Consider the following 25,403-nt stretch of genomic DNA (forward strand, 5'->3'; position numbering starts at 1 on the left):
TTGTAAATGACCGGTAGGGCCCGACCTTCCTCGTCACTGCTCGACCGAGGTTAGGCTTGACACTTACTGCGTACCGCTGTGGTGTACTCATGCCCTTTCCTGCACATGTTTTTCGTGTGCAGATCCAGCTACTTCGACGCAGCCCTACTACCCTTGAGGCGAGGTGATTCTCCAGAGACTTCGAGGTATATCTGCCTCGTCCCCAGACCGAGGAGTCCCTTTTCATTCTCTCTTGTAGTGATAGCCCTTCTATCTTTTCTTTTGATTTAGACATTCCGGAGTTAGAGCATTTTGTCGTATTCATAGCTTGTGATTCATGGGATTCCGGGTTGTGGGAGTTGTTCGATTTCGAGATCTTGTATTGTATATGCCGAGCAGCATCTTATACACTTCTATATTTGTTATCTTCGATTTTTATTAGTGTTTCTGCATTTGTTTCTTTTTCCGCAATTGTTAGGCTTACCTAGTCGTAGGGACTAGGTGCCGTCACGACATTTTCATGAAGGGCGAACTTGGGTCGTGACACAGTTGGTGCAGCAGGTGTAGTAGCATCAACAGCAACATTAGCAACGTTATTCTCCGTAATAACAACGTGGAAATATCCTTAAGATTGTTGGAAAAATTGGATGATTATGGAGAATAAAAAGTTTAGCTTGAAGATACTGTCCTTAAGGATATTTCGCCCACACCGTGATGAATAAAGTTAGGCGTATCCCCCAGGATTCAACAAGCTCTTCTAGTATAACTAAGAGCAGAAACAACAAAGATTAAGAAGAAAATCCAGCACAAAAGAAAAGGGAAGAAAAGCTTTAACTTTTTTTCACACTACTTCATGAACACAAGTAGATAGCTTTATATATATAGTCCAAAGAAATACATCTGAAATGAAAGAGACGTTGAAAATTCATTAAGAATTCAATGCTAAGAAATCAATAAGAAAACGGATGCCAAGAATTTGAAAAACGTATCGATAAGAATTCAAGGCAAAGAATTCAAGAAATAAGAAACTGTGATAATCACTCTTTTCAAAAGTTTAAGGAAATTATTATCACATTTAATGTTAGCAAACTGACAAACCTTTGGTCAATTTCAAGATTACAAAAAAAATATAAGTAATTTCAATACCCATTCAATGTTAATAAACATTGAAATATTAAAAATATTAGAATTGTTATAAAACAATAAAAGAAGGAGAATAGTATTGCAGAGAAAAGTAGGGAGAGAGAATTATTATTGATTTTGGGATGAATTACAATGTAATAGAACCCTCTATTTATAGGGAGAGGGTGACTTAGCCACCAAGTAATAAACCCTAGAATCTCTCTAAATATAGACATTCACCTTAAATAGAATCCTATTTATAACACTCCCCCTTGAATGTCTATTCAACAGATAACATGCCTCGTTAAAACCTTAACTAAAATAAAACCCAATGGGAAAAAAATTATAGAGAAGGAAAAAGGGTACACATATCTAACAATACGCCTTTTGGTTGCCTCGTTAAAAACCTTGCAAGGAAAACCCAGTGGGACAAAACCTTGTAAGGGAAAAAGAGTACAACACGTATTAACTCCCCCTGATGAGAGCATCAATTCACATCCTTAAGCATTTGCATTCCAATCTTGTGCACCATCTTCAAAAGATCTTTGATAGAGATTTGATGAACAAATCAGGCATATTAACTTGAATGAATATATTGCACCTTGAAATCATCATTCTTGATAGAGATGAATTATCTTCATATGATCTTGTTGGAATCGTCAGTTCAATATCTTCACATAGAGGTGAAAACTCTTGCTATCATATTATCATGCATATAGTTATAGCAAGATACATTTGTGCACAAATTGCATTGAGGATGTAGTACTTCATGACCATGAATTCTATATGCTTTAAGCAATTTAAATCCTTCGGGGATTGTTAAGTTATATAAGCCATATAATAGACTTTAGATGCATATCAAGTTTTCATGTCATGCTAGACATATAAGATATCGAAAACTGATTGCACATACCATTGACTTATACTTTCAAGTGTTTGAACTGAAGGTCCAAAACTATATGTCTTTCGTATGAAACAAATTCTACTCGAATTGTGTCTCTTTCATTTGGCCAATATTTTTGTGTCTATATTCGACAGACTTAAGATCCTCATCTATACTTAGCGCTATCATAGATGTCTTCGACAAACATTCTATATCAGTTTCAATATATTTTCATAATGACATAACATAGAGATCTCTTCATTCATATATTCAGGTACCTGAATCTCTCATGAGATTTTATGAAGTGTTATGTCATGTGATCTTCTAGATCACTTGCCTCCTTTATTATGATCATTTTGATCATTTGCTCATCTTCTATATTAAGAAGTTTATTTGAAACCGATTTGTCTATATGCTTTAAGCGTACCATAGACGTTGTCCTTCTAAAACTTAATAAGAGCATTTGCAATGAGAATATAGTTACTTTCTTTGGGTCAGCAAATGCGTCCGGCATGCTTTGCAATATATTGCAGATGAATTATCCTTTATGAACTTCAAGTTCATATTATTTTATTTGAGGATCAAGATGTATAATTAATAATTCATTCCATGTAACTTTTTCTCAACTGTTTATCATGTCTTTCCCTCATGTTAGAAAAACTAACTTGTTACCTCAACTTTGAGAATCTACCTTTGTGCGTTATGGTGTTAATCAAAATATACACCGCACAACAATAATAATAAGATGAAATTATTTGGTTCCTGACTCTGAACCACTTGTGAGGGAAAAATGTAATATACTTTCGTATATAACCTATATCAAACTGATATAGATAACTTTGTTCTCATAAGCAATAGTTTAGCTATTAAGTAGAGGCACTCAATAAATCATTTTGCTAAACCAACTGTGATGTAAACCAACTTATCAAGAAGAACTATCTTGAATAAAAAATCTGGAAATTATGCTCGAAATTAAATTATTAAGCAAGTTACCTCGCAAAACACCATGTTGCGGGTTATTAATAATTGCACATGTAACCATCTCATAGATGCATCTTATGTGGTATACATGGCAGGTGAATGGGCCCATATTTCACCTTTGTTATTTCCAGCATTCATGGGATTCAATCCCAATTTAGTTGATCTATTAATTTATGAGAACAAGCAATATAAGAGAATTCGTAAAGAACTTTCTAGTTCTTTAATATTTACCCATGTAAATTCTCTATTATTTTTGCACATCATACTTAAATTGATATGGCTAAACCAATTATGCCAACTGAATAAATTATCAATATTGATAAACTTCAGATTTACACCATGACGTGTGCAATTATCAATAAACTCCATGTTTATTATGATATGGGTTTTTATATCAATAAACATCCACTTTGTTGTGGTATTCTTTTATTTGTGTAGTACAAATTGGAGAATAAAGCGGGTAGCTTTTCACATAAATATTACCCAGCTACAAGTTGTAGTAATACAAGATATTAAATCTTTCCTTTATTTATAGTCTTAATATAATCAATCGCTTTCGCGTATACTTTGGAAACTGAATAAGTTTCTTTGAGACTTACTACAACGCAATATCTTATTGGTAATCAATTGTGTTTCTCCAAAATAGTAATAATTGGCTCTTCCAGAGCTCTCAATTAATTTTGTAGTACCACATATTTATCAACACCCATATGGTGAATATCTCTTTTAAAGAGAAAGTTATACCATTATGGTTATGGTCAAAATTATATGCAAGATCTGTTTCTTGCATTACCGGTTTCTTTTAACAATCACAATGCCAAAATATTTTGGCGTACAATAGGTACGTGACCAATGACCATTCATGCCATAATAATGACATTATTTTCTTATATCATCTCAAACCTCCTTTTAGAGGTGAGTGCAGTATATTCACTACCACTAGCACGTTCATATTCTTTGAAGAATGAATATGTATTCATAAATCAGATGTTGTCAAATTCACATCATGAATGGACCATAATCATCTATAGGTGCTTTACAAAATCTCATATTAAATCGATGACAAATATTTTTCACAGAGTGAAAGATTATTTTGAGAATCCTTATTATTCTCATTATCACAATGATGACGATTATAATTTCGTCTATTGCCACGTCCACATCCATTGATACCTTCACGGTAATAATTTTGTCTTCTTTCAGACTTATCACATATTGCTATCACATTCTCTTAAGGGAATGAGAATGGAGCAAATTCAATGGGACAAGTTTTCATTTCTTGTGCTCACGATCATACATGACTTTGATCATGGCAAGACATAGAAATTTTACCACTTCAGGTGGTTATAATTTCTTACAAACTCCATTAGAGTTATAATCAAACTTTTTTTTTGGTGAAAGAGAGATATTCTTATTAATCACCAACCCAAAATTCAAATGTACAGACTGTTCTCCTTGTAGATCCTACTCCTCACTTCAACGCTATTCTATTACATCAATTTTCTATTCTTCTATTTCTATTCTATTTACATTAGCTTGTGTATCCATGCTTTTTGTCTTTGTGATGTTGCCCTCTTTCCCAGGATTTCCTGCATGACCAGCCTGCATTCCTCTTTCACAGTCTCTATTAGCTTTTGGGGTCGTTGGACTTTGAGATTCCACAGTGCATCATTTCTTGCTTTCCAAATGTGGTACATTGTAGCTGCTAAGATAGAACTGGTGATGTTTCTGTAAGCTTGCCTCTTGAATTTCTTGTCATTCTTCTCCATAATCCTTCTATCTTGTACTGCTGCACTCCAACTTGTAGCCATTTCAGTATCTCACTCAGGCATGTCCTTGAATAGTCACAATCAAAGAATAGGTGCTCAGTTGTTTCTATTCCTGCCTCACATATAGCACATTGTGTTTCCTTGCATATCCCTAGTTTGGCCAGTCTTTCTCTTGTCTGAAGTCTCTTGTGCATAGCTAACCAGTAGATGAAGCTATGCTTTGGGATGTTGTTTCTACTCCATATCCATCTGCTACTTGCCCATCTTTCCTTTGTCCCTTGTTTCCATGTGTAGCCATTTTTCACTGTATATTTTCCATTGTTTGCCAACCACTTCTGCTGATCAAATCCTTCAGCAAATTGATCCTTGATGGAACAGATTTTCCTCCAGTACCAACTGCAGTCCTGTGGCGGTTTGTATTGCCACCAATCCTTCTTTCTTCAAATATATGTGATCAACCCATTGTACCCACAGGCTATCAGCTTTATTTGCTATATTCCATACATACTTGGCTATGGCCGCTTGGTTCCAAGTTTCACAGTCTATTATCCCCAGTCCACCCTCTATGTTGGGCCTACATATGAGTTCCCAAGCAATCAGTGGCACCCTATTTGTGTTTGTTCTCCCATCCCATAGGAAGTTCCTGCATATAGTTGTGATGTTCTTTGTTATCTTCTTTGGGAGTATGAAGATAGAGGACCAATAAGTGTGAATGTGCAGCAGTACTGAGTTTATTAACATCACTCTTCTAGCATATGATAGGTTGCTTGAGCCCCAACTTTTGATTCTAGCACATATCTTATCTACTAGCATTTCACAATCCATGCTTGAGATCTTCTTAGCTGAAATTGGAACTCCCAGATATCTGAATGGCATAGTACCTCTTTTATAACCAGTTATTTCACATAAGTCACCCAAATCATGTTCATTCATGTTTGCACTATAGATGTTAGATTTAGCTTCATTGGTTTTTAGCCCTGAAGCTTCTGAAAATGTGGCTAAGCCCCTCAGCATCAGTAGTATTGATGGCAATTCTCCCTTGCAAAATAGCAAAACATCATCAGCAAAACATAAGTGATTCAATTTAAGCCCTTTACATTTGGTGTGGAATTCAAAACCCTGCATTGTAGCTACTTGTTTCATTATCCTTGAGAAATACTCCATACAGATCACAAATATTAGAGGTGATATTGGATCACCTTGTCTCAACCCCCTTTTTCCTTCAATACTCCCATATACTCCACCATTTAGAGCTATTGATTTCACATTGGATAAAATAGTCATTTAATTAATTCCCTAATATTTAGAACTTTAAAATTGACTAAAATTTTGATTATTAATCTTTCCTTATTTGAGGTAAGTAAGGCTTTAAATCGATTGGTATTTTACCATACATAAATTCTTTCCTTGTTTAAACTCTATAAAATACTTATAAATAAATAAAAAGTAAGCTAATATGTGTGTTTTAACGATATTAAAGTAATTAATAGATCATATAACTTTTGTGCCTAATATTTAAAAGGTGACGTATTTAGGACTTTAAATAAGTAATATAATTTTTCCATGTTTAGTTCTTGTAGAAGTTAAAAAATATCAACCACGAAAGATGAGTAAGTACTATTTTTGCAAATTTTGTTCTTGTAAAAGTTATAAAAATATCAACCACGAGATCTTGAAATATATAACAAGAAAACTTTATCATGGATAAAAGGTGCAAATTTATGTGTAAAATAATGGTTAATACTTTAAAAGTTATCCCTTTCTTGCACCTAATTTTTTTTTATTAAATATAACTTTAAAACCAATTAATATTTTTTTATCTTACATAAATTATTTTTTTATTTGAATAATGTAATGTAATCGTAATTCTTTCATGTTATAATATGTGAACTATAATAGTTCATATTATATTTGAACTACGTTTCTCTCCAAACAATATTTTTCTATTTAGTAAATTTTTATGTATAATATCTTTAAAATTACACTCAATAATTAAAACAAATGACATATAATATTTTGAAAATACAGAAAATAAACAGAGAGTGGGCGAGAGAGAGAGACTAGAAAAGTAGTATTTGGTAACACTCAAACACAAATATCCAAAAATAAAAAAATAACAAAATAATCCTTATTGAGATGATGAGCCAATATCAAGAATTTGAATCAATAAAAAATAAATTATTTCATTATCGAGAACAAAATTTAATTTAACGAATTAACTAATTAACAAAATAATGCCAGCCAATTCTTTTCTAAATAGAAAAAAATCAAGTTGCAAAAAACTCTTAGAGTACAAAAAGTTGGTTTTAAAAGAAAGAGCAAGTTGTGGTTAAAGCAATCAAAAAATAAAACAAAATCGATGATGTAGTATTAAGAGACAAATTAAAATAATACATACTTGAAGCAATAAGGATGAAACAATAGAATATAATTTATTTATTTGTTATTTATTTTTTCTCTTCTTTTGCATTTGTTACAATAGGTGACAACTCCATATATTTTTTACATTGTCGTTAGAGAATTTTTTATTTTTATTTTCGTCATCTAGACCGTTAACGCTCACCATATCTCTCTTCGATCATGATAAATATTATGAAAATTCTTTTATTTTTTAAAATACTTTTATCGTCTTTGTAAGTTTAGAATATATTGGATGCAATTAATATGTCAAGGTATAACATTAATGTTTTTTAGCATTTATGAAATTTTTGCACTTATTTTAGCATCAACTGCTATTTTCAATAATTTGTGTTTCTTATATATTCTCTCTGTGTCAAATTATTTGTTGTGTTTCTCTTTTACCCGCCCCTTTAAGAAACATTAATTAGGTGGGGGGGGGGTTGGAGTATTTTACTCTTATTTATGTCTTAAAATATAGTCTCTCTTCATGGAATATTTATTTTATTTATGTGTTATCTCCATCGTCAAGAATAATTATCATTAAGGGTAAACGGAAAAAATAAAATTTATTTTTATTTTGAACTTCTAAAATGACAAATAATTTGAGACAATTACTCTTAGAAAGCACGATAAATAATTTGAGACGGAGGTGACAAATAATTTGAGAATTATTAATTAGCACAAGCCACACGTGCAACGCACGTACACAAAAGCTAGTATACGAAAAAACTAAAGGTCTCCGATACAGCTTGTCTTTAAGTAACAGACATGCAGGTGAATTATCAACTACAAATTATGATGCTAATTCGTCAAATAAAAAGGAGAAATTAATTGCAATTCATCTACATTCCGAACTAAAATAAGTCAGATAATTATATATATATATATATATATATATATATATATATATATATATATATATATATATATATATATATATATATATATAATCATTTTCCTTGTGCATTTTGTTAGGGGTGAAAAACATTTTCCTCAAAAAATGTATTCTGCGAATTAATTGTGCTTTGCATCATAAATGCATTTTCTGGATCATTTGCTAGCGTTTGACTGGTTATAAAAAGAGAAATTTTCATAAAGCACTATCTTTTAGTGGTAATTAGCTATCTATAAATACCATTTGCTATATTACGGATTGTAGATACGTTTTCTGTTGTTATAAGATGTATTTGATGTATTTAAGCTACTGTATTCATGAATACAGTAGCAAAAATAGGCGTGAATCAGGGAAGTCCAGCTAATCAGTTGTTGTATTCGAGTGTATTCGACTGTATTCATGGCGTGAAGCATGGGATTACAGCTGGACAAATTATTGTATTCGACTGCATTCACGGCGTGAAACAGGGGATTACACTGTTTTTAAACGGAAAGTGAATCAATTAACATAATAGACTCCTAATATAACTCAACAAATTCAATTATAACACATAGAATTTGTATTTTCATTTATAAAAAAGATTCTCAACCGAAAAATGCCTCAAAAATATAGCAATATTCAGAGAAATTATATAATACATCTGAATACATAAATTATATTTAATTAAAAAAACATATGAATACATTCATGGCATATAGCAAGACAGTGAATACAATGAAATACATAGAATACAGCAGGATACATTGAAATACAATGGAAAAAAAACAGTGAATACAATGAAATACATGGAATACAACGAGATACATTGAATTACAATGAAAAAAAAAGACAATAAATACAATCAAATACATGAAAATACAGCGTGATTCGTTGAAAAAATATTGAAATATATTAACAGAAAAATCAAGTTACTCAGCCCCAAACTCCATCGTCTTTGTTCAAGAAAAAACCCTAATTTCCGGCGAGTCCGCCGCCGAGCATAAACCCTCAATCTCACTGTTCCCACGCATCCTGTACAGTAAAAAGACTGATAATTTCGCTTGCCTTGAAAGTGGTGAACATCAATCCAATTGCCGTGGTCAGTCCTAGAATTTGAATGGCGCTTGTGGATTGGGACGGCAAACCCCAGATTGGGCAGAACCCTAGAACGACGAAGAGAAGAGGAAGACGGAGATTTATATAGAGATGAAGAGCGAAACACTCGGGTGAGTCGCAAGAGAGGCGAGTGTAGGTGGTCAAATCGGAAGGGTTGAAAATTGGATCGGTTTGCTGGTAACATTCGGTGCAGGGTTCACATTGATTTCAAATCCAAAGAGTGAGAGATGTGTAGTTTTTGTAAGAGAAGAACGAGGATAGATTGATTCAGAGAATGCTGAACAAGAAGAATCTAAAAGAATGAGAGAGAAAAATAATACAAAGCGTATTTTATGGCTAGGTAATCATAAATAGGTATTTGGCTATAAAAATCAAAAGGTAGCTATGGAATATAATTTTTTAAAATGGTATTTATTTAAAATAAATAAGGTATCAACCTTTGCTATAGGAGGTAAAAATTCCTTATAAAAATAGGTAACATATTGTACCAAACACACATGCATGGGATACAGTACAATTCTTTATCTGTTGATAATGTTCTCCCCTCACCCTTTGGAGAGCTACTCGCAAGCCACGTGCAACAAAGATCTATAAGATTATGTCCACCTTGTCAACAAAGTAATATTGTATTTAAGCATTAGTTACATCTTAAACAAAACATGAGCAGAAAAAGAGAGAAGCAGCCTGTAGGCTGTAGCCATACCTCATTTAATTTCTATTTCCTGTCTAATATTGCGTGCTATTTTTAATATAATTTCACCTTTCCGAAAATCGAATGGACATTTCTTTCTTAAAATAGAAGATAGAATCTTTCTTATATTTGACAGCAAATGCAATCAGTAAAACCAAAAGTAAAAACCAAAGAAGTATACATATGCTAAGCTTGCCCATGAAAAAAATATTATTTCCGTTACAAATTAACTGTTCTCAAGTAATTCTGAAATTTTAGGAAATGAACGTGACTTTGTCGTGGCAAACATTTACATTTTTGAAGGAGGAATATATCATTTCTTAAAATTGAAGATAAGTACATTATTTTATTCCTCGTCAAATGTTAGGATAATAAAAACTAAAATGCATAACAAAAATGTGCTTAAAATGGCACCTTCACAGAAATTCCTGAAAAAATAAATAAAGGTAGGGACTAGAGCTACAATCATAGGCCAAGTTTTGTATAAATAGACGTAGGATATCAACAATTCTATTCATCCAGAATTTATAAACCCTAGTAAGTGAAAGTGAAAGAAACTACTCATCCAAATATCTATGGAAAAGAAAATGAATCCCGTTAATGCAACCTTCTCTTTCTCGGAGCTTGATTTCCTTGAAATCGAAAACCATCTTCTGAATTATGATTCCGATTTTTCTGGATTGCCTAATAGTCCTAGCTCAAGTTTTGGCAGCTCCCCTTCAGCAGAAAATAGCTTGGATACCTCTCTTTGGGATGAAAACTTTGAGGAAACAATACCACATCTCGAAGAAAAGTCCGAGTCCGACGAGGAAACAAAGGGGCATGTGGTGGCGCGTGAGACAAACGCGCCGCAAGATTGGAGGCGGTACATAGGAGTGAGACGGCGACCGTGGGGAAAGTTTGCGGCGGAGATAAGGGACCCGGAGAGAAAAGGTGCGAGATTGTGGCTAGGAACTTACGAGACTCCTGAAGATGCAGCATCGGCTTACGATCAAGCCGCTTTCAAAATCCGCGGCTCGAGAGCTCGGCTCAATTTTCCTCACTTAATTGGATCAAACATGCCTAAGCCGGCTAGAGTAACAGCGCGGCGTAGCCGTAGGCGCTCACCCGAGCCATCGTCTTCTTCATGCACCTCATCATCAGAAAATGGGACAAGAAAAAGGAAAATAGATTTGATAAATTCCATAGCCAAAGCAAAATTTATTCGTCATAGCTGCTGGAACCTACAAATGTTGCTATAACTGTATTTGGAAGGAATTAATTTAGAGTATTGAATGTTTTTGATTTTGAATAGTCACCTAAAGCTCCTGAAGAACGGAACTTGTAAACTTCTCTCTGTCTCCGTATCATGTTCTAATTTAACATGATATTACATGAGCGCCTCATAAATATAACTAAATCTGTTCGATATGGTATCATGATAATAATTTTCATTTGTATATTTCTGTCAATTTTGTGGATCTGAGATCAACAATCTCTCTTACAGAGAGAAGAAATGAAGAAGAGAGAAAAGAGTTACTCTTATTACTGTGCGAAGAAGAAATAATGTCTGTACAAGCTACAGTGATCCGGCCACAGTAATAACCACCTAATTACAGTAATAACCGCCTAACTACTAACTATAGTTAAGTACTAATTACTAACTACAATTAAGTTAACCTGGGTCATGATCATTATATGGCTCATTACCCCCCCCCCCCCCCCTCAAGCTAGGACTAATGAAGATGTTCTTAAGGCCTAACTTGGATAGTAAGTGAGAATGTTGAACACTACTCAAGCCTTTGGTTAAGATATCAGCAGGTTGGTCAGCAGACTTCAAGTAGACAGTGTGAACTAAGCCCAGATGAACCTTCTCCCGAATAAAGTGACAATCAATGTCGATGTGCTTTGTTCGTTCATGGAACACAAGATTAGCAGCAATCTGTATAGCTGATTTACTGTCACAATGAAGGGGAACTGCGAGTGTGAGATTGACTCCCAATTCAGCAAATAAACCAACGAGCCAAACAATTTCAGCTACTGTGGAAGCCAAGCTTCGATATTTTGCCTCAGCAGAACTTCTGGAAATAGTACTCTACTTCTTGGACTTCCATGAGATGAGGGAATTACCAAACTGCACTAAATAACCAGTGACTGATCTCCTTGTATTAGGGCATGCAGCCCAATCAGCATCACAGTAGGTTGTCACCTGAGTAGAAGCTGCAACTGACATGAGAATTCCAAGCCCTGGACTCTGCTTGATATATCTAACCACCCTCAAAGCAGCTTCCATGTGAGAATGTTTGGGAGTTTGCATGAATTGGCTCAAAGACTGCACAGCAAAGGAGATGTGAAGCCTTGTAATCGTCAAGTAAAGTAATCTGCCTATCAATCTTTGATAAGCACCAGGATCCTCAAGCAGGCTGTCATCCTTGAGGCCTAAATGATTATCATAAGACACTGTTGTGAGCTTCTGATTGACCTCAATAGGAGCATGAACTGGCTTGGACCCTGCCAGACCAACATCTGAAATGAGTTCAAGTGCATACTTCCTTTGGTGTACCAGGATCCCTTCTTTGTTCCTGGCAAACTCAATCCCCAGAAAGTACCTCAACTCTCCAAGATCCTTGATTTTAAAATTCTTATGCAAACTTTGTTTAGTACTTGAAATAAGATCAGCATCATCCCCAGTAATTAAGAGGTCATCAACATAGACCAACACAATAACAATATGACAGTCTTGTTTCTTAGTAAACAAGGAATAGTCAAAATGACTTTGTTTGAATCCTGAACTAAGTAGTGTTGTGGTGAGTTTAATATTCCATTGTCTTGAAGCTTGCTTAAGCCCATAGAGTGACTTGAGCAATCTACAGACCTGTGTCTTCCCTTGTTTAGGAGAAAAACCTTGAGGTAAAGTCATGTATACCTCTTCTTCCAAATCCCCTTGCAAGAAGGCATTGTAAACATCCATCTGATATAGTGTCCAACCTCTGGCAGTTGCTATGGATACAACTGACCTAACAGTAACCATTTTCACAACAGGTGAAAAGGTTCCTGATAGTCTAGTCCCTCCTTTTGACTATACCCCTTTGCTACTAATCTAGCCTTATACCTCTCAACTTCCCCAGTGGATGTATACTTAATTTTGTACACCCACTTACATCCAATTGCACTTTTGTTTGGAGGCAATGACACTACCTCCTATGTCTTATTGTCCTCCAATGCTTGTATTTCTGCTTTCATAGCTTCAATCCATTTCACATCCTTGGCTGCCTCATGATAAGAACTTGGTTCAACTTCAGAAGACAATTGAGTAATGTAGGCTTGATATGAGGCAGAAAATCCTGTGTACTGAATTAAGTTACCAATAGGATATTGACAATGTGCTGTATGAGAGGAGTTAGACTTCTGTATTGGCCCAACATAATCCTTAAGCCAAATAGGAGGCTTTGAAGTTCTCCCTGATCTCCTTAATTCACCAGCATTATTCTCATGCTGTCCTGTAGCTGATTCCTCTATGTGTGGCAGAGAATGAGAATCCAATGGTGGATTAGTACTTTCAGGAACAAATTCTGCAGGTGCAGGATATTCAGAGGAGTTTGGATCATCCCTGTCACTGATAGTAGAAGGTAAAACAATAGGAGGCTGATCAGGATAAGGATCAACCCTCTGAAATTCATCTACAAAGAAAGAGGAGTCTTGAGGAAGACCTTGAAATGGATACACATCTTCATGAAATATCACATCTCTACTGACAAAGAGTGTCTTGTGTTCAATATCATACAACCTATACCCCTTTGGTGTGCTTGCATATCCCAGAAACACTGATCTTATGGACCTAGGTGCAAATTTGTCACCTCTTGGTAATCTTGCTGCAAAACACAAGCACCATATAATTCTCATATGTGACAATACAGGCTGTCTCCCATAAAACAACTCAAAAGGTGACTTGTTCCCTAATACTGTGGGGGGAATTCTGTTTATTATATACACAGCTGTATCCACACAAACACCTTAGCAAGTGCCCCTGAAATCTGATGGCCCTTGCAGTCTCCAGAACATGTTTATGCCTTCTTTCCACCACTCCATTTTGTTGAGGGGTGTGTGGACAGGAACTTTGATGTATAATTCCATGCATTTGGAACAGTGTTGTACAATTATGGTTAAAGAATTCAGAACTATTGTCTGACCTAAAGCATTTGACCATTCTACCAAACTGAGTTTTTACCATAACAATGAAATTTTTCAGTACTGTAATAACATCAGACTTAAGATGTAAGAAGAAAATCCAAATCCACCTAAAGTGATCATCAACCATTGTGAGAAAATACCTCTTTCCATTATATGTAGGAACTTTATATGGTGCCCAAACATCCATGTGTATCAAATCAAATACATTTTCTGCTCTACTGTTACTGACTGGAAAAGAACTCCTAGCTTGCCTGGCTAAAGGACAAATGCCACATGGACTTATTTCTGCTTTACTACTGCTATGTATACTAGGGATTTTCTTGAGAACTTGAATTGGAACATGTCCCACTCTCTTGTGCCACAGCTCAACTTCATTCCTGTGGGCAATCATCACCAATGATCTAGTTTTATTCTTGTTTCTCCTTGGTGAATGCAGCACATCCAGTCCTTCTTCTTCCTTGCCAATCTCCTTCACCCTCCCAGTGAAGAGATCTTGAAATATGCAGAAATTTGGAAAAAATGCAGCACAACATTTTAAAGCTTTTGTCAGTTGAGACACAGACAAGAGATTAAACTTGAAAGTTGGTACATACAAGACATTGTTAATAGTATCACCTCCATCTTATTGACAACTACCAACATCTGACACCTTAGTAGACTCTCCAGTAGGGAGCTGTACATTTCCTGCATTACCTACTAACAATTTTTCAAATAGAAGTTGTTCATTACCAACCATATGATTTGTACCTCCAGTATCTACTATCCATTTCTCATCTGTATTTGGTTCATAAGAAACATTACCTGCCATGTGTGCACTGGAAGATGATTCAGAGAGTGATGCCTTGTTTAGCAGGCTTAGAATCTGACCATATTGCTCAGGAGTGAATATTTGCATAGGCCCCAGACTCTGTTGCCCCTGATGATTATGTTGTTCAGAAGTAAATCCCTGCATAGGTCCCAAATGTTGCTCTTGTGTCATCATGACTGATGAAGATGGAATTGGTTGGTTATTTGAACTTCCAACCATATTAGCTCGTTTCTGAGGCTTAAAATCTGCAGGATATCCTATCAGTTTGTAACAATTGGCCCTTAAATGTCCTTTCCTATTGCAGTAGTCACACATCATCAGCTTGTAGCATTCCTCCTTAGTATGACCTTTTAAATGGCAGAAATCACATTCAACATTGAAATTTCTTCTTTGTTTTTGACCAATCTTAGAGCTGAATAGGGCAGTAGGATCAATGGACTCAGCACTATAACTGCCACCTGCTACTAGTCTTTGACTTTCATCTTGAAGGATCATAGCATAGGCTTGATTGACAGTTGGAATTTTAGATTTCATTATTATTTGGCTACGAGCTTGACTGTAGCTATCATTTAATCCCATTAAAAATTGCCACAAACGTTGAAACTACTGTCGTTCAATGAATTTCTTCGACTTATCACAGCAAACAGGGGGAGGCATAATCGAGTCATATTCATCCCACAAATCCTTCAATTTCGAGTAGTAGACTGAAACAGAAGATGTACCTTGTGTTAATGAAAAAATCTCCCTGTGCAAGTAGTACATTCTCGATGCATTAACCTTATCAAATCGTTCCTTGAGATCCGACCAAATTGCGTGTGCACTTGACCGGAATAATACTCCACTTAGCAAATCGCGACTCACATTGTGCATTATCCACGATTTCACAATAGCATTGCAGCGATCCCATAGATTTGCATGAGTGTCTCCATAAGTATCACGCGTCACTGAACCATCGATAAACCCTAATTTGTTCCGTGTTAGTAACGAAACCTCCATAGCTTGGCTCCAGATCGTGTAGTTTTCCATTCCTTGCAGCTGAAACCAAGTGACAATGCTCCTGGTGTGTCCGATGGGTGTAAATACAGTGGATGATTATGATTTATCATCATTGTCGATCGATTAGTTACTTCCTCTGTACAACTGGCAGCTTCATCTCCGGCCATGACTGTTTAGAACTCCGGCGAGCAATTGATTTTTCCGGTTAGAAAATTTTGAGAAACAACCGATGAATCTCTTGTTTTCAACAATTTCAGTGAAAACCTTTAGATTCAATTGTCTTCAAGCTCTGATACCATTTCAATTTTGTGGATCTGAGATCAACAATCTCTCTTACAGAGAGAAGAAATGAAGAAGAGAGAAAAGAGCTACTCTCATTACTGTGCGAAGAAGAAATAATGTCTGTACAAGCTACAGTGATCCAGCTACAGTAATAACCACCTAATTACAGTAATAACCGCCTAACTACTAACTATAGTTAACTACTAATTACTAACTACAATTAAGTTAACCTGGGTCATGACCATTATATGGCTCATTAATTTCTTTCAACGACAATATGCTTAGTGTAGAGGAATATATATACCTGAATCAGCAAAGTTCGACAGTTGCTTCAGAACTTTCTAGGATAATTATGTGGGGTAAATTTCACAAATGGTCATATAACTATCGTTTTTTTTCACCAAAGTCATATAACTTGGTTTTCTCACATAAAAATCATAAAATTTTCACTAACTCACACAAAAATCATACTGGTCAGAAAATAAATTTTCCGGTAGTATTTCCTTATTTTATGTTTTTTTATTTTTATTTTCAGTCTAATAAATAATTACCCAATTAAAATAGAAGAAATAAGAGTATATTTTTAGCCGCTCCTAAAAATAATAGCCGATAAAATATATGTGTATTAAATACATATAGCATACACATTCTACATATATTTTGGCTAGCAAATGCAATTAGTTTCGGCCGGCCGGTTGATTTTATATATTTTTCATAAAATAAGAATGACCGAAACCAGCCTGACCCACACCATATACATAAGTTAAAATAATACTAAACGTTAATTCTTCCCCCATAAAAGATTTAGTTCGGAATTCATGAGATTCTGACAAAAAAACAAGGAAATAAAAGATATAATTAGAGAGCACTTGAAATAAAAATGCTATCAATATGAATAAAAATCTCGAAAAGTAAAATAAAGATAGAAGTATTATGTTTTGAAGGATTTACTATTCACTTTTAGTATTATTTTAATTTATATTTTGAGTATTGGGTCGGGTGGGGCAGGTCGGATTGAGTTTAATTGGATTATTATTTATTAGACTGAAAGTAAAAAAATAAAAACCCACAAAATAAGAAAATACTACTAAAAATTATATTTTTCAATCACTATGATTTTTGTGTGAGTTAGTAAGAGTTTTATTATTTTTGTGTGAGAAATCATAATTATGTGATTTTGATGAAAAAGTGAGTTTTTTTATTAATATTGTCCCTTATCTTTGAGAGTAGGTCTATTTCGGTCCTTGAAATATAAACCTGAGCATATTTAGTCCCTTAAGTATGCTAAATTGGAGCACTTTTAGTCTCATTGACAGAGTCTGTTCAAAAACTAACGGTGCTAACAAACTCTGATTCATGAATCAAAATCTTCTGCTCTGAAGCAAAACGTTTCCTCTCCTTTTATTGGATAACGCAAATTATCACTTTAGTTCCTCATTTTTAGATAATGTCTTCTAAAATTTTACCTTGAAATATCCCTTCTGGGCCAGTTTTCAATGAGAAAATGACACTGTATAGCAGTTGTAAAAATAATAGCTGAAAAATGTACAAAAAATTGTATATTATTTTGTATATATCTATATACATTTTGTATGTTAATATACAAGAATTATACAAATTTTATATACTTTTTCGGCTCCAGATATAAATAGTTTCTGGTGCGAACTAAAAGTGATAATACAATCTGGTTATTTGTTTGCTTCAATAATATGCCTAGAAGTGATCTTGACAGCTCTATTTTTTCAAATTTTAACTTTCCTTTTTGAAAAAATCAATCGAAATTCTTAAAAGTAAAAGTTTCAACGTTCAAATCTTAAATTTATCAGGTATGTACTATTAGTGGGTGTTGGTTTATAAAATATTCTCAATAAGTAAATTAAAAAGTCAGTGAGTGCCGAAACCAACCCCATAATTGTTCTTGAACACATTCTGTTAGTGAGACTAAATGTGCTCCACTTTAACATACTTAAGGGACTAAATATGGTCAGGGTTATATTTGAGGGACCAAAATAGACCTACCCTCAAAGATAAGGGACAATATTGGCCAAAAACTCGAAAAAAGTCATAGTTATATGATTTTTGTCTGAGAAAAGAAAATTATATGTCTTTGGTGAGAAAAAGTCATATATAATTTATAATTATATGACTATTTATGAAATTTACCTTAATTATGTGGAAACGTCTCTTTAGAACTTTTTGAAACAATTTGTATTTGGATATCTGCTACCCCATTTAACAAAGTAATTTTGAGTACATTTATTGTTTTTTTTAAAAAAAACTTTATCAAATAATTGGAGAATACAAAAGTAGAGGGAACTAATACAATGTACATGATAGATGGCGAACTAATGAGTGCAAGTCAAAAAGAAGTACTAGCAGAATTTTGAAAAAGGTGTGTATATGATACTTAGACGAATTCCGCATCATTCATATGCACATACCATTCTTGGGAGAAGCAGAGATGAAACATGCATTCCGCCTAATTATTTGATCTTGATGCAGGCAATTTAAGCCATATAGAGGCATATAATCATAGTCGATGTCTTGACCAAAAAATATAGATATTGGTTCAAATAATTAAATTTATGTACATAAGAGTTAATCTTAGCTAACAATAATATTCTTAGATAGGGTTATTAAAGAAGTAATAAATATCATGTGGATTTGGTCGGACAGTGGCAATATCATATAATAAATGTTTTGGAAATCATGACCAATAATGTAACATTCAATAGCAATGAACAACAATAAATGACATTTGCGTAAATAGAGGAACGGTTCACCCAATAAAGGATGGAATAAGTGGATCTTCCTCCTGACAATGAATGATAGACAAATTCTTGAATTCGAGTTATTCTCGGATCTGATGGAAAAGTATGGACAAGAATCTCAGTGAAAATGTGATGTTTGTATCATAGCAAGTGAGCCGAATCTTTAAGTCAAAGTGTGTTCTTTACAAAAATGAATATCACATGCCCCTACCATTGTCTCTTTTTGTATTTATATGGGATATGTTCCTAAGAAACCCTAATAGTACAAGTGCAGAGAATATCCACTAGAATATTCTCTTTAATATACTATCTTGAAAACTAGTCGTTACAGCTTTGTCAACGGTACTCGATCTCGACCCTCGACCCTACCTTGACTACGACTCTCGTTGACTCTTCAACCACAGACTTTGCTGCTTCTTGGGCCATCTTAGCAAACGACGACTTGGGAACTCTTACCTTAGAGGGTGTTTGGATTAACTTATTTTAAGTGTTTATTAGCTTTTAAGCACTTTTCTAGTTTATTTTGGTGTTTGGCATGATAAAAAGTGCTTAAAAATACTTACTTTTTAGGCATGAAAAGAACAAAAATAAGCCAAAAGCCAAAAGTTGGGTATTACCAACTTATAGCTTTTGGCTTTTAGCTTTTAGCTTATAAGTTGCTTTTTAAAAGCCAATCCAAACACCCTCTTAGTATTATCTTGAATACTCTAAAGGCAGATTTTGACCCATACATACCTTTGACTTTATAATCAGTGCACGAGATCCAAATATGTACTCCCTCCGTTTCATATTAAATGAGGTGCTTTCCTTTTTAGTCTGTTCCAAAATAAATGACACATTTCTAAATTTGGAAATAATTCAACTTTAAACTCCTCATTTTACCCATTTTACCCTTAATGAGAAGCTTTTATAACCACACAAAAGTCATGGCCCCACAAAGCTTTACCCCTTAAGCTTTTAAGACCACAAATTTTAAAAGTTATTCTTTTTTTCCTTAAACTCCGTCCCGAGTCAAACTACTTCATTTAATGACGGATGGAGTATAACCGATAAAATTACACCAATTATAAAAAATATATTTATTGTGCCAATCCTTAAAATATAAATTCTGTTTACATACATTGGCTTTTGAATTGCCGCCAAAATCGGGAACCATGCCTTAAGCAAATTGGTAGAGATATTCCTTACCACAGATTAAATTGATAAAGAAACAAATGGAATCTTACATAAATATCCCAAATAAGTTCCAACTTATCAACCTCTAGCTATTAATCATAGACTTATCAAAACTAGCCAACATATAAGAACTGAAAGCCCAAATAACAAAAGGTTCCTTCTCTCCAAGAATCACACGCAAACTTCCATATTTTAAGCGTGATTAGCAGCATTAGATGCAAGACGAAAATGAAATCTCATGGATGAGGTAGCAAATAAGTGATGAAATACAAAATATATATATATGCAAGATTCCAGAAGTCTAAGCAAAAAAGAACTTTTTTCAATGAGTATGGTTCAGATTCATTGAAAACATATAAATGAGTCAATATACAAAATTTGAGGAAGACTGAAGGTGAATTTGACTGTGTTGGTATCAAAATTCGTAGTTAAAATCGAGTTAAAAAATTCTTCTGCGACACACGTATCACACATGTATCTCACACACAAGTATACATGGATATACATGTGATAATATTTGATACAAATATGATACATATGTGATACACAAATTATTTTTTTCATGCTGGTCTTCTACTTCGAACTTTCAATTCAAACTACCTCAAAACTCAACCAAATCATCCCAAAACTGAGATTCAAGCGCCTAGAGATGTACCCAATCTATTCTAATAACATTCACTCGAAAGAAAGCTAAAATTTGGTCTTTTTTGGCTACAAATAGCTAATTAGCTAATATTGGTTATATTTGCCTAATATTAATAATATTTTATTAATTGGCCAATTTTTTATAATAAGCTACTTATAAACGGATATAGTTGGTATTACGGACCATGTCACGACCCATTTCCACAGTAGGTCATGATGGCGCCCAACACCATTGCCGGGCAAGCCAATGCGGAAAATACTAACTAAACTTTCATTTACCTTTACCCCAAAATAGTTGGAATAATTCTTTATGTTGAAATAAAATTAGAAACGATTAATAAAATCATGATAATCATACAACCCCAAAATAATACAGTCTACTAAAGTGTGTGCCAAGACTTGGTGTCACAAGCTGTGGGCAACTAGTAGAGTATACAAAAGAATCACACCATCCAACTGTCCGAAGCGGAATAGACAACAAAAAGAAAATACATAAGAAAGACTTCTTCAGGCTGCTGAACGGCATAGAAGGGAAGCAGCTCACCGTAGAAGTCTCGAGTCCGCTCAGAGATACGCACCAGACTGATAGCCAGATACACCTGCCTCAGATCCTGTACAATCAAGTACAAAAGTGTAGAATGAGTACATAAACAATATGTTCCCAGTAAGTATCCCATCTAATCTCGAAGAAGTAGAGACGAGAGGACGACTTGACACTTACTAGGGTCAAAAAATGTGAGAAAAATTTATAATTAGTATGGATAGCACAAATTATTAGCACTTAATAATCGTGGAATAACAGTTCTTTCCAAAGTGTTATCATGGATATTAACCTATATTTCAAGCAGATATGAAATTCAGTTCCTCAAAGAAATGCTAAGCAAAATATGCGCAAGTAACACCGTGGGACGTACGGCCCGATCCAACATAAAAGTAACTCGTGCACTGCCGAGGGTCGAACTGCTCGAACCATAGATGCATCTATTACCCCGCTCGCGAATCACCCATGCGACGCGGTCAAATATAAATAAGCTCATCAACAAGCAAATAATAATGTATATTTGAGGAGTAGTTATTCACAGGAATACTCAATATTCTCTTTTAAAAGACCAAACAGGACAAGGTTCCTTCACTAGTCTCATTTACCTTAATCAAAATAGTTTATACGAATCCGAATCTATCATCAAGTTATAAGAATATCACGTAGAGCATGCTTATGGGTCCTAGACTACCCGGACTTAACATAATAGCCGCTACGCACAGACTCTCGTCACCTAGTACATACGTAGCCCCCGCATATAATGGCAATTAATTCAATTATTATACCTATGGGGACAATTCCCTCTTACAAGGTCAGAAAGGAGACTCACATCGCTCCAAATTGACTTCCAATACAAAGAACGCGTCCAAGCCCTCAATTCGGAGCCGAACGAACCCAAACTAGTTAAACGAAGTAAGAACTAGTCAATATAGACTCACAAGATCGAATTCTAGCTATTTAAGGAATTTCCCAACCCTTATTCACAAGTTTTCTAAAATCCGACCCCGGGCCCATGTGCCCGGATTCCGAGATTTTTCGAAGGAAGTTGTTCTCTACATCCTAAGGATCAATAATATATGATTTCTAATTTATTCCATAACAAATTTCGTGGTTAAATCTACCTTTTATTAAAACCCTAGATTTTTGCTCTAACCCCATAATTTCACCTTAATACTAGTGTTTAATCTACCCAAGACATAAATATTAAACTAGAAATGGGTAGGACTAACCTACCTCAAGATGCTTGGTGAAGGTTTTCTCTCAAGAGCTATAAAATCGCCAATGGAGGAGTGAAAAGTGTTAAAAATTGGTTTGGAACCCGTATTAAATGAACCTCACTGCTTCAGTGATTTTCGCATCTGCGGTAAGGGGACCGCATCTGCGGTCCCGCATCTGCTCGAATTAAACCGCATCTGCAAAATGGGGCGAAGGGGCTGGGACCGCTTCTACGGTCTCTAGGCCGCATCTGCGGAGCCGCTTCTGCGGTTTCTGGCCTGGCTGCCCTGGGCCGCTTCTGCGATGAGTGGACCGCTTCTGCGGTCTCGCACCTGCGGTCCATTAACCGCATGTGCGGTTATGATAGAAGCAGCAACCTTCAGCTCTTCTCAAAAATTTTTACTTCACTCGAGCCTCGTCCGATTGACGCTCGGGGCTCCCGGACCCCGCCCGAACATACCGATAAGTCTAAAATCACGAGACGTACCTACTCGAACCTTCGGAACACCCGAAACAATGCTAAATCTAGAAATCACCCCCTAAAACCAAATGAATCAAGTTTATGAACTTGAAGTTCTTAGTTTTCCTCCAACGGGCCAAAACGCCCTTAAGCTACTCGGATTGACACCAAATTTTGCGGGTAGGAAACGATATTTCGGACTTGTACCGGGCTTCGAAACCAAAATAGGAGCCCGATACCATGAAATTAATCATTAGTTAGTTTCTTTAAATCCTTAATATTTAAGATTAACAATTTTTAATAAAAATTCATTACTCGGACTAGGGACCTCGGAATTCGATTTCGGGCATACACCCATGTCCTATATTTTCCCGCGGACCTTCCGGAACCGTCAAAACATGAATCCGAGCCCGTTTGCCCAAAATGTTGACCAAGGTCAAACTTAGCCTTTTAAGAAAATCCTAAAGAGTCAAATGTGCATATTTCAATCCAAACTCTTCTAAATCCCTAACCAACCATCCCCGCAGGTCGTAAGTTAGTTAATGCAAGCACGGAGAGCGTTATTTGGGGGAACGGGGTGCTAAAAAGGCAAACGACCGGTTGGGTCGTTACATCCTCCACCTCTTAAACAAACGTTCGTCCTCGAACGGGCATAGGAAAATACTTGAAGTGCTGAATAGATGAGGGTATCTGCTCCGCATGTCCTCCTCGGACTCCCAGGTCGCCTCCTCGACTGGTTGGCCCCTCCACCAACCCACACCGCAGAAATCCTCTTGGACCTCAACTCGTGATCCTGTCTATCAATGATGGCAACTGGCTCCTCCTCATAACCCAAACTCTCATCCAGCTGAATAGTACTGAAGTCTAACACATGGGATAGGTCGGAATGATACTTCCGAAGCATCGATACATGAAAAATTGGATGAACTCAAGATAAGCTGGGGGGTAATGCAAGCTCATAGGCAACCTCCCCAACTCTCCTCAACACCTCAAAGGGACCAATAAACCTTGGGCTCAACTTGCCCTTCTTCCCGAACCTCATAATGCCCTTCATTGGCGATACTTTCAAGAGAACCTTCTCGCCAACCATGAACGATACATCTCGCGCCTTCTGATCCGCGTAACTCTTCTGTCTGGACTGAGCTGTGCGAAGCCTCTCCTGAATTAACCTTACCTTATCCAAGGCATCCTGCACCAAATGTGTACTATATAACTTAGCCTCGCCAGGCTCGAACCACCCGATAGGAGAACGACAACGGCGACCATATAAAGCCTGGTATGGAGCCATCTCTATGCTGGACTAATAGCTATTGTTGTATGCAAACTCCGCCAAGGGCAAGAACTTGTCCCACTGCCCTCCAAAGTCAATCACACAGGCTCTAAGCATATCCTCTAGAATCTGAATCGTCCGCTCGAACTGTCCGTCGGTCTGAGGATGCAATGCTGTGCTAAGCTCTACACGGGTCCCCAACTCACTCTGAACGGCTCTCCAGAAATGGGAAGTGAACTGAGGGCCTTTGTCTGATATAATGGAAACAGGCACACCGTGCAACTGGACTATCTCCCGAATATAAATCTGAGCATACCTCTTTGCTGTATAAGTAGTCGCCACTGGAATGAAGTGGGCCAACTTGCCATCAGGTACTTTTTGAAATCTCTAGTGATCATAGCCATCTCATCATCTTCCAGATCTAAAACCTTCAGCAATTCTGAGAGCTAAGCTTCTCTCCTTCTTGGGTGTATCCATCTTCATGGTTTGCCTTCTCATTTCATAAACAGTAAGATTTCCAATCAGTTCATCCAATCTGAAGATCGGAAGCATAACAAATTTTTTGTTAAATCTAACTTTTATTAAAACCCTAGGTTTTTGCTCTAACCCCATAATTTCACCTTAATTCTAGTGTTTAATCTACCCAAGACATAAATATTAAACTAGAAATGAGTAGGACTAACTTACCTTAAGATGCTGTGGTGAAGGTTTTCTCTGAAGGGCTCTAAAATCGCCAATGGAGGAGTGAAAAGTGTTAAAAATTGGTTTGGAACCCGTATTAAATGAATCTCACTGCTTCAGCGATTTCCGCATCTGCGGTCCTGCATCTGGCAAGAATTAAACCGCATCTGCGAAATGGGGCGAAGGGCCGGGACCGCTTTTGCGGTCTCTAGCCGCATTTGTTGGAGCCGCTTCTGCGGTTCCTGGCCTGGCTTGCCCTGGGCCGCTTTCTGCGATGAGTGGACTGCTTCTGCGGTCTCGCACCTGCGGTCCATTAACCGCAGGTGCGGTTATGATAGAAGCTGCAACCTTCAGCTATTCTCAAAATTTTTTACTTCACTCGAGCCTCGTCCGATTGACGCTCGGGGCTCCCAGGCCCGCCCAAACATACCGACAAGTCTAAAATTACGAGACGGACCTACTCGAACCTTCGGAACACCCGAAACAACGCTAAATCTAGAAATCACCCCCTAAAACCAAATGAATCAAGCTTATGAACTTTGTGACGACCCGGCGGGTCGTCTCATGAATTAC

General features: G+C 36.0%; 3 protein-coding genes across 3 annotated transcripts; 1 reads left to right on the top strand and 2 right to left on the bottom strand.

The window, feature by feature from the left end:
* Nucleotides 1-4,670: 4,670 nt before the first annotated feature.
* Nucleotides 4,671-6,018, bottom strand: LOC109213459. The gene is made up of 2 exons (XM_019377259.1): nucleotides 5,243-6,018; nucleotides 4,671-5,172 (listed from the first exon to the last, which is right to left on the bottom strand). The coding sequence occupies exons 1-2, from the start codon at nucleotides 6,016-6,018 to the stop codon at nucleotides 4,671-4,673; spliced, it is 1,278 nt and encodes a 425-aa protein (XP_019232804.1).
* Nucleotides 6,019-10,315: 4,297 nt separating this feature from the next.
* LOC109213462 (ethylene-responsive transcription factor 1-like) lies at nucleotides 10,316-11,233 on the top strand. The gene has a single exon (XM_019377263.1). The coding sequence runs from the start codon at nucleotides 10,391-10,393 to the stop codon at nucleotides 11,054-11,056; it is 666 nt and encodes a 221-aa protein (XP_019232808.1). The 5' UTR covers nucleotides 10,316-10,390; the 3' UTR covers nucleotides 11,057-11,233.
* A 1,762-nt stretch (nucleotides 11,234-12,995) lies between these two features.
* On the bottom strand, nucleotides 12,996-15,372 carry LOC109213460. Its single transcript, XM_019377260.1, has 3 exons — nucleotides 14,622-15,372; nucleotides 13,758-14,525; nucleotides 12,996-13,666 (listed from the first exon to the last, which is right to left on the bottom strand). The coding sequence occupies exons 1-3, from the start codon at nucleotides 15,370-15,372 to the stop codon at nucleotides 12,996-12,998; spliced, it is 2,190 nt and encodes a 729-aa protein (XP_019232805.1).
* Nucleotides 15,373-25,403: the final 10,031 nt, after the last annotated feature.

Source organism: Nicotiana attenuata, unplaced genomic scaffold, assembly GCF_001879085.1.
Source record: "Nicotiana attenuata strain UT unplaced genomic scaffold, NIATTr2, whole genome shotgun sequence".
NCBI classification, from domain to species: domain Eukaryota; kingdom Viridiplantae; phylum Streptophyta; class Magnoliopsida; order Solanales; family Solanaceae; genus Nicotiana; species Nicotiana attenuata.

Bases quoted from the DNA above. Each gene is read 5' to 3' on its own strand.
- LOC109213460 (XM_019377260.1), bottom strand. From the start codon at position 15,372: ATGGGATTAAATGATAGCTACAGTCAAGCTCGTAGCCAAATAATAATG. The intron at 14,526-14,621 runs GTAGTTGTCAAT...AACTGACAAAAG, and splicing joins TACTAAGGTGTCAGATGTTG to CTTTAAAATGTTGTGCTGCA. The intron at 13,667-13,757 runs GTATTAGGGAAC...TGTGTTTTGCAG, and splicing joins TAAACAGAATTCCCCCCACA to CAAGATTACCAAGAGGTGAC.
- LOC109213462 (XM_019377263.1), top strand. From the start codon at position 10,391: ATGGAAAAGAAAATGAATCCCGTTAATGCAACCTTCTCTTTCTCGGAG.
- LOC109213459 (XM_019377259.1), bottom strand. From the start codon at position 6,018: ATGACTATTTTATCCAATGTGAAATCAATAGCTCTAAATGGTGGAGTA. The intron at 5,173-5,242 runs GTATGTATGGAA...ATATATTTGAAG, and splicing joins AACCAAGCGGCCATAGCCAA to AAAGAAGGATTGGTGGCAAT.